The sequence below is a fragment of the Corythoichthys intestinalis genome, chromosome 18, assembly GCF_030265065.1.
Source record: "Corythoichthys intestinalis isolate RoL2023-P3 chromosome 18, ASM3026506v1, whole genome shotgun sequence".
Lineage (NCBI taxonomy): Eukaryota > Metazoa > Chordata > Actinopteri > Syngnathiformes > Syngnathidae > Corythoichthys > Corythoichthys intestinalis.
The window spans coordinates 12596277-12606591 of NC_080412.1; the positions used below are offsets into that span (position 1 = coordinate 12596277).

The 10315-nt window shown below is 42.8% G+C and overlaps 1 protein-coding gene across 1 annotated transcript; it reads right to left on the reverse strand.

Annotated features, from left to right (window-relative positions):
* Window positions 1-508: 508 nt before the first annotated feature.
* LOC130907097 (solute carrier family 22 member 4-like) lies at window positions 509-9676 on the reverse strand. Its single transcript, XM_057821975.1, has 11 exons — window positions 9279-9676; window positions 4648-4830; window positions 4421-4524; window positions 4176-4330; window positions 3888-4059; window positions 3666-3802; window positions 3479-3569; window positions 3197-3411; window positions 2943-3125; window positions 827-962; window positions 509-680 (listed from the first exon to the last, which is right to left on the reverse strand). The coding sequence occupies exons 1-11, from the start codon at window positions 9483-9485 to the stop codon at window positions 611-613; spliced, it is 1653 nt and encodes a 550-aa protein (XP_057677958.1). The 5' UTR covers window positions 9486-9676; the 3' UTR covers window positions 509-610.
* Window positions 9677-10315: the final 639 nt, after the last annotated feature.

A 10315-nucleotide genomic window follows, 5' to 3' on the forward strand; every position in this document is an offset into this window, starting at 1 on the left:
ATCATGCGTCAAAGGTTCCCGAGAAAAATGACAAGGCTTAGTTAAACATTCAGTCTTTTGAAGGCTCTTGCGGGGCGGGCCGTGGGCAGGAAGAAGGGTGTGTTTGGGATTATTGTCTGTTTGTGGATTGGGCAGGAGGATTCGGGAGTTACTGTTGTCCAGGCACCGAGGGTCATTGGTTTTGCCACTTCAGAGTCAAAGGGGCTCTTTGAGTCTTGTTATCAGTTGGATATCGGGTGTTCTCCTGTGTTCCTTGTGTTGTGTTAGAACTAATTGCGGGAGTTGGTGCGTCAATTTTGCTCATGACGCACACGTTGGGCTTCCGTGATAAGAAGGCGTCGTGTATCTTTTATGCCATATATTCTGCTTGTTTTCCTTAAACTATGGTATAAGTGCTATTTATTTTATATTGGGTGTGTTAGAGTAATACAAACATTTAGACGGTGCCTACGATAAAAGCTGCTATCTCCTTCAAGGTGGATCCCATAATTGTGATTTACATCTTTTATTCTTTTACGAGTAAACAAATACAACATACATTATATTATATATTATCTTGACACAAGTAATCATGATGACAAATTGCACAATGCAGTTAAAAATCAAGTATTCACAGTCTGCTTTCTAAGACCTTAATCGATTGGGAGGGTTTTTGTCTGGCGCAGTTCAGGCAGGTCATCCTGCAGACAGGGAAATCAACATGAAGTTTGTTAGAAGAAATGAGCAATTTGGAGGTGAATGCCAGTCGATTGTAAGTGATTGAGAATCAGTATACCGTCATATGTGTTTACGTTGCCTGGGGATGCGGAAGAATATGTGTACCTACCTTTGCCTCTTTTGCATCTGCTCCAAGGTCTCAGGAAGCAGTTGCCCGAAACTCTCCGGCAACAGGAGCGTTGCTAGGATGGACACCAAGGCCAGAGTGCCCAAGGTGATATAAGGGAGATATTTGAAGTAGATGTCTGTGCAGAGAAGACACCAAAGTGTTGATAAAATCTAATTGTTAATATTAAGCTGAACGTTTGGAACCTTTGGTATTAGGGTTGCCAACTCCTTGAAAGACAGAAATAAGGGACACCTCAATGTTAGAGCAGGCCGGCCAGCCCGATAGTCACCCTTTAATGATTTTTTTTCTATGTGAAAAGTGTTTTTTTTTGTTTTAATTTATGATATTATAATCATACTCCAAACTGAATTGGGTACATATTTTAGTTGTGTTTTATAAGCACATGGAAAAACAATAATTATCAGCAATGTATTTTTAATACGCCGTAGCCTGACATGCACCTCCACAAAATCCTGACTACGCGTCACGTCAACGCGTGGTGATGTGACGTCAATGGACTGTGATTGGTCCGCTCAGAGCACAGGTGTCAAACCGAGTCCAGAAAGAGCCAAGTGGGTGCAGGTTTGCTTTCCAACCAATGAAGAAGACACCTTTTCACCAATCAGATCTTTTACATGTGTAATCAGTTAAACTTTGTCAGGTGCTGCTTGTTTCAGCAGGAAGTTGATTAGTTAAACTCTCTGCGCGTTATCGGTTGGAACAAAATCCAGCACCCACTTGGCCCTTTCTGGAATCGGTTTGACACCTGTGGCTCAGAACGTTGTTTCCGGTTCAGCGCGAAATCACCGCCACTAACAAACATTCTTGCGCTACACGCAAAAATGGACCAAGCCTACGAGAGGATCATCGAAGAGGTCCGCAAGTACAACCACCTGTACAATGTTTCGTCAAGACATTATAAAGATTGCCAAATGGCAAGGAATTCGTATAAGGGGATTGCTGAAAATATGGGGCTGGAGGTCAGCAAATGCATAAAAAACTGGAAGATCCTCTGTGACAAATACTGTATTTGCATGTTCGGAAGCGAATGACCATACGAAGCGGTGACCCAGCCGGCCAAAATCTTTTTATCACTTTGTCGTATTTTTGGTTGGTGCACTTATTTACATTTACACTTCCAAGTACATGAAGAATAAAGCACAGGTTGGTGTGAAAAGAGTTGTTTTCTGTTTAATTTTCAACAACAGACTGTTTACGCGGCAAAAAAATCGCACTGGAGGGCTGTCCACAATGCTTTGCAGACCTCGGACAAAACGCTGGACACAGTGCTCGACGCCAGTTTGAAGCTAGCCGCCACAGCTTGCTGGCTTCCACCCGAGGCTAGAGATCGTAATGTGACTGCCAGTCTCCGTGTGGCATCAACAAGCATGCTGTGCGTTGTCTGGTGTAATAGCAAAGGCTGTATACGGCAAGGTACGTCATCCGTTGACATGCGAAAGTGCATTTATGCATCGAGACACGGTGGGCAAACCAGTGTTATAAATTCATCGGTTCTCAACCTCGACTGGTTTAGTGGTCGGACAGACCACCTCCACAACCATCTTCTTCATCGCCTACGCCTCAGAATTTGTACGATCAACATTTGTCGTTCAATGTAAATGAGTGGAAGATCCACATTCAAGCGTTCCATCTCCGTTGCCATTGTTGTCTAACTGGAAGAAAACTAAAAGAATTCGACAAGAGTCCCCCATAACCATACAAACACAATGCCACACCCCTCTAATGGCTTGGCGGGTAATTACAGAGCAACGCATTCCCTTGACGCGGAACTGTATATTGTCTTCCGTTAGTGACAGCACCTCGGCCAATGAGATGAGTGGGATTTTGTATTGTTATTGTTCTGTCAGCTCATTGGTCAAAAAACAGGATAGGCAGGGAAATGTGTTTTCCTGCATATTCTTGTAAAGCACCATACCAGTATTCGTTCATTCTACAAATAAGACACTATTTTTGAGTTTGATGATAATAAGGGACAAAGCGCGTTCCTTGAAAGCTAAATAAGGGACGCGTACTTTGGTTTTTGAATACCGTGCAATTCAGTTTTTCAAGGGACAGTTGGCAACCCGATTTGGCATTTGCCCAAAAAATGTCTTACTCAGCTGTATTAGAAAGGGCGCAATGCAGCTTCCCGTTCGTGACACCGTGAGGCAGACGCCGGACGCTGTGTTTCTCAGGCTTGTTGGGTACAGCTCAGCCGTGTAGGCGTACAGTATCGATGTCCCGGCCGTGACGCTGAACTTACCGAACATTTCTAAGGCAACGGCAAAACCCAAGACACCTGGGGAATTCGACAAGTCCAAATAAGAAACATGGTAGTTTGCTGCAAAACTAATTTGGTCTGCCACTCACTCTGAGGCACAAGCTGGATGAAAAACAGCGCCAGGCCCACAGTGAGGTAAACGGCCGACATGGCGAGGCGTCGTGGCACGTAACGGATGACCAGGCTGCAGCTCAAGTATGCCGGCACCTCCACCACAGCAGACAGGAAGCAGCTGATGTATGGGTCGGAGTGAAGCTGTGATGTGTTCAGTGACAGCCCATAGTAGGAGATGCTGAGTGTGAACCTGCGCGGCAGGACGACATCAACCCATGGTCGCGGTGGCAGTACTTTCCCCACAGTCGTGAACTCACCACACCCAGCATAAAAGGATGGTCATCATAGCAATTCTTCTTTTCCTCATCAGGTCCAAAATAGTGTAGCGGTCTACCAGCCGCTTGTCATCTGCCTGTAACATACAATGATCGGCTATTGGCTCTCCTCTTCCTTAGTTGGCAGACTAGCTGACCAACAGAAACTCTTTCGATACAAAAGTCAAACTTGCATGCCACTTGGAATCGCCAAAGATGATCTCAGGTGCCACCACACGGTTCATCTGGGCGGCTTTTCTTACGATGACCTCGGCCTCCGCCACTCGGCCCTGGGACAGCAGCCACATAGGAGACTCTGGAACAAACCTGTCACACACAGGCTGTCCTATACTTTCTGTTATTTTACTTTGCATTCTCACAGTTAGTATTTGACCAGAACAAGAACACTTACCACCACAAGGGGACAAACAAGAGACCGGGCAGCCCGATGGCCAGCAGCAGAGCGGTCCAGCTCCGGAGGAAGTAGGCAAAAAGCGGCAGCATCATGTAGCCAAAAGCAAAGCCCAGACACACGCCCGTTGACGAGTAAGCCACCCGAGCATTGCCTGTGAGGATTTCTGTTCCTGCACCAGCAAAATCCCACTCCTTTAAAATTTCGTGTTAGGGAAAACGAGTCCTCTAAACTTTTGAGTTCAGAGGAAAACGTTCTAATACCAAACATACAACAACCATAACATACCTAGCACAAAACAGGTTATATAGTTGGATGTACTTCCCATGCCGTTGCAGAAGAGAAGAAAGCAAAACACTTCCCAGTTAGGCGCGACAATTTGTAGCCCCGTGAACACAGCCTGAACAATTATGGTACCGAACATCACTGGTTTGCGACCGAATCTGGAGAAAATACACCAACGTTTGAAAACAGTCTTCATTTGAATACAGCCTTGACTGGTTCCAGTGAGTTATTGATTCCCGAGCAGGTACCTGTCAGAAAGCATTCCTGAGAAGAAAGACCCCACCAGGACCCCCAGGAAGAAAATGGTGGAGGTGAAGGGCTGTTTCCAACGCTGGTCGCACACCAAGTCATACTAGAAGTCACAACTATCCAATTACTGACTGGAATCCTTTCTCCCCACTGTCACTAATGACAGTGAAAATTTCAAAACAAATGTCATTTTTCAGAGGAACAACAACAACAAAAAACATCTGACCTGTGAGACCACAGTGGACTGGTAGATCTCTGTGCCATAGACCCACCCGTCGACGCAATCCTCCTGAGGCAAACTGCTCAGGTTGACGTCACGGCCAGGCAGCAGCCCGCTAGCTGAGAGGTTACGGAGTAAGTCAAGCTGGTCGCGGCGGCAACGGCTTGGAAGCGTCTCCCCGTCCAATATCTCGCAATATGAAGTTGTGAAAAATGGACATTCAGACTTTATTTTCTCTGAAATGTTTTACCATCAGGTCAACACTTGAACATCAGCAAATTGTGGGTAAAATGTGGCCCTAAGAAACAAGAAAGTTGGCTCAGCCATTGACTGGAATACGATGCTGTACATTAAAGCATCCATTTTCCATATAGTAACATGTAGAGGTAGTTAACTGACAGTTGGCGCTTGAGCGAGCTGTGGATTGAGCATAATTATTGGACAGGGCTCCAACGTCTGAGAACTGAAAGGCCCATCTTGACACCTTATTACATTCTGTATAATTAACAATGATTTTATTAATTCAAATGTGGCAGGCTTGTTAACTTAAATCTTGCTGACTTCCAATTTATAGGCCTTTTAAAGCCAAGTGCCATTACAAGTACATGTCAAATGTTTCTACTTTTGTATGACTGCCGAATAAGATTCAGATTGCTTTTTTTCTACTTTTTGCGGATTGCTGACTAGGATTGCCAACTGTCCCTTGAAAAACTTGAGCTTTCAAGGGATGTGCTTTGTCCCTTATTATCATCAAACTCGAAAATAGTGTCTTAATTGTAGAAAGATTGAATACTGTATGGTGCTTTACAAGAAGATGCAGAGAAACGCATTCGCCCGCATGTCCTGCTTTTTGACCAATGAGCTGACGGAACAATGACAATGCGAAATCCCACTCATCTCATTGGTCGAGATACTGTCGCTAACAGAAGACAACAAAGGCAAATTTATGCTTCTTCGTTGTGGTGACGGCAGACATACGCCGTTAATGCACATCCGATTTACGACCTTACGCCGTAGCCTGACGTGCGCGTCACATCAATGCATTGTGATGTGAAACGTCTTCTGTGTCGCCTAAACTTCAACATTCGTATTAACATTTGTTGTTCAATATAGATTAGCTGCAGCTGAAAATATACACGTTCCATCTCCGTTGCGATTGCAGTCTATGATTGGAGGAAAAACTAAAGGAATTCGACAATAGTCCCCCAAAAACGTACAAAGACAACACCATACACCTCTAGTGGCTTGGTGGTGAATTACAGAGCAACGTGTTCCCTTGACACTCATTTATTCTTTTGCTGCTTTTACAGTGGCACTGACAATGTTAGACGCCCAGTCATCCTTCCGCTGTGAATTTCAATGAGTTCATCACTAGTAGCAGCCAATCTATTTGAACTGGGGATGAGTTATGAGCTGTGGCGTACCCCAGGGGTCATCTCAGCACCTCTACTGTTCATTTTGCACCAAAAAACATCACTAAAATCAAATGGCTTGGATGTCTAACGCCATCAATGACAGGCACTAAGTAAATCATTGATGAAATAGACGGTTGTGCAATAAGCTTGTAATAACTTCATTTTAACGTCAATGCATTGACTTTGATGGGAATGTCGCTTCTACCAACATGGCCACCCAGGCTATGTTGGAAGGGGCGGTGAAGGGTCTTTTTATCCTTCTGCCATGAATTGAAATGACTTTACCACTAGTTGACGTCCAATCCATTTCAAGTCGGTTGGACAGCTATCACTGTCAATGGCATCCAATGACTAATGAGTATTTCTTTTGGATTTAAATTGGATTATAGTTTTTTCATTGGATCGGAATCGGGTGAAAATGGTCAGGTTTTTATTTATTTATTTATTTATTTTCATCTTTTTAAGGGCTAAAAGTAGTAAAATAATCCAGGAATACAAAGGCATTGTCAAAAGAAACAAAAATATATACATTTTTAGCTCCACAACACTCCCGCAAAAAGTGGAAGAGGAAGTATTGTAAATAGTACAGCATTGTAACACGTGTGAAACTTCTGTTCAAATAAAAAAATAACGAAATAAAAATTCTGTTTCGGATCGGGAATTGGTATCCGCAGATTTTCAAAATCAGGTGACTCGCACTCGGATTCGCGTGCAAAACTTTGCGATCGGAACATCCCTAATATTTTTGTGTTACGTCAAATTCACTATATTTGAAGTGATAATTTTCGAAAATGTTATTGCTGAGGGGACTTTGAACACATCTAAATTGTTTAAAAAAAAAAAAAAAAAACTTACCTGAGTTCGTTTGTACTTTTAAAAACATGTATCTAAAAAATAAAAACGGCCAAAACCAGAAACAAGCATAAACCAAAAAAAAAAAATCTTTAAATAGAATTATTATGTGAATTTAAATCGTATTTTGACACGATTCGACTATTTACAACAATTTGGCGAAGCGCAGATGACGAGAAATCAGTCTTTTAATCTGCAGTTTAGCCTCGTCTGTTACTATAGCACTCTAGCATCCCCAGCTGGATGATGACGTCGGCAGGGTTAAGATTTCAGCTGATTAACAATCCAGCCCATTTAGGGGGAAGATTCAGAACAAGCTAAATGCGACACAGAGCAGCAAAATGTCACGATTGTTTCAATCTCTCTACCCCAACATTTTTACAGGATATTCTTTCTATCTAAGTATTTTTCCCCAATTGCCTAATAAATGGTATTCAATGCGACAGGGCAAAATTACTGCATAATGGCCAAAACTGTCAACTTCTTGCACCTTCCGAATGATATTTTATGCCACCGGAGTTAGTCCGGCTTTTGTCATTTCCCTGCCCCGGCTTCGGAGACAGAGGAAAGAGCATAAACAAAACAACAAGGAGGCGTGACAGCAAGCCGACATGCTAACCCGAACCGAGCGCCGTTTCCAAGTCTTTTTCACGCCTTCCGAAAACAAAAAGTCACACAAAACTGCCCCGACTCATGTCACACATGGCGGCAGGGTTGATTGTCTTCACCGATCGGCTAGCTCCCCGTGTTCTGCCAAATTTTGCACCCTTATAATATTTTGCTCTTAAAGCTGTTGTGGCGGTGAAAAAGCCCTCTTTACATTCAGTTGGACTCTCAATGTTATCCACAAGTGCTCAAGAAACAAGTAACATCGTAAACATACATGTGCAACACGAATATGGCTTAACTTAATGCTTAACGACACGGCGAAGACGTAAACAGTGAGAGAGCGGCGTGAAGTTGTGTGCATTTAACATTGCAGGATATGCCTGAGGAGAACTTTTATACATATATGTCAATGATCAAACATAAGTAAATATTCCTTTATTTAAGGAAATTTTGCAGTGTTTACTTTGTAACTGCTGTAACGCAAAGCTGCAATTTCTGATGGAGTGCAAAACAAAATTGGACAAGTTACGGCTTGTCGTTCCGTTGCGGCCCCAGCAGGCAGGCAGAGAGGGGAGAGAGGGGAATGAATGGCAAAAATAGCACATTCTCGGTGGACAAACGGGTTGACGTCGTAGAGGGGGGCTGCTCGAGGCAAATCGGAGGAAAGCGCTATGTGGGCGGGCACATTAAGAGGTCTAAGGTGGGTGTGCGACTAGCCGTCGGCCGTGTGGCCTTCTCTGTGGACAGGGAGTATTGTCACCCACAAAATGCAAGCCACCTCCGTATTAAAACGTGTGCCATGATCCCATTATTTTACAAAAATACAAAATACGTAGTTTACTCACTTCTTCGTCGGTCCAATGGTCCCACAGTTGTCGGATTTGTTTTGGCCCTTCTCCGCACGGCGAACGGAAACTTTTTGCAACAAAAGCCTGCAGCACATTGAGCTGGCATGATGCGAAAAATAAACGAATTAATCCGCAAAATCAGCTGAATCAGCAGCTCTTCCGCAAGATTATCTAATGGCTGTAATGTGAGATGGTGATCCGACTGACGTCATGTTCAGTTCTTCCTCAATCCAGGAAGTCACTCATTTTCATTGCGCGGGATTCAAAAAATTGAATAAATAAATCAATCGCTTTCACACACATCCAGGCGGTCCATTTCATTCAGGAGCATAAAATACCGTGTGAAATATGAAATAAACACGCTTTTTGCTGTCATAGGCACTTTATGCATTAAATTATACAGTTTTAAATTTAGCAGGACAGATTTAATTGTAGTTTATTTTATATTAAGAAAACACTGCTGATAATTATTGTTTTTCCCATGGTCTTATATAACTAAAATACATACCTTATTAATTCAGTTTTGACTAAAATTATTATCATATTATAGTTTATACTTTTCACATGTAAAAAAATTATTAAAGTGTGACTGTTATCGGGCCTGTTAGCTTTACCAATGAGGTGTCCCTTTTTTTATCAGGGAGTTGGCAACCCTAACGCTGACAGATGCCTTCTTTCTGTTTTCATGTCAATGTTGAACAACGGGCATTCACTTGTTTATATTATGTATCATAAAATTGATCTTGTTGAGGGACGACTGAGATAAGCGTTCATAAAATACATGTCGTACTTCACGGAAGGAATTGTTATCTACATGTTGCAAGCAATGAAGATGATTTTTTTTTAAAAAGATATGGCTTTAACATCTGCTTTGTTTCTTTCTTTCTAAGAACTGATCAGAGTAGTAGTGTACCTCCTGAGGGGCTGCAGCCTGCTGCCACTCCTGACTGAGGTTGGCCTCAGGAATTTGGCACCGGTGAATTGGCGTGTCAGTAATAAACACCAGTGAGAAGGCGCCCATTCCATTGGGCAGGATGGTTGAGCAGAGCAGGAAGAAAACCATCAGCTGGAATCGGCCCCACGTCCCCAGGAAGGCCACACTGCTTTCGTAGTTCTGCATAGTGCCTGCCTGTCAGGCTACGTCTGGCTCGAAAGTACCTTATGTGATATAAGCTTTACACTCCTCAAAAAGGAGAACAGACTTACCTAAACCACCCTTCCTCACATGACACGCCCCATCCTTCAGTACAGGTAAAGACTCGTTTAATTTTTTTTTATCACTAAACAGGTTTGAAGTCCACACAGATTGAATGACAGACAGATCCTCACGTGTGGTCAGCTTGGAACAAATCTGGCTTAATATTTCACACAAACACCTGTCTCAAGTTTAAAATTGTGTACATTTTTTGTGTTAAACATAGACACTTTTCTCTTCTTTTTGGTTGAAACCATTTTTAAAGGGATCCTCTATTTTTAAGACAAGTAATTCTTAAAAGATAAATGTTCGTATGAGTTATAATAATTTGATATTAAAACCCCTCTTAATGTTTTTGTTTTAATAAAGTTTGTAAAATTATTTTAAGTGATAGGTCGCCATTCTTGTTATGTCGCAGTGCGTGACGTCACTGGTCCCGTTGACGAAATTCCAGCGTGTCATTCGTTAGCTTTCCCAACATGTCGTCAGTTCTACCCTTCCTATTTGAACCAGATCTGAAAAGTGAAGCGCAGGACAGCACTGTTGGTCGTTCACAAGACGAGCTTCAGGGAAAAATGTGTGCAGCAAATACCTGATAAGACAAAAGTTGGGCAAAACTGGTGATGCGAGAGAGTCCTGTTGGGAACTCCGGTTGGGAGCGAGAGTGTATGCTGTCCGGTTGTATTAGCAGATATTCAAGGTAAGCATATTGTGTTTTCAAACTTATCCCAATATAATTATGTAGATTGTTAGCA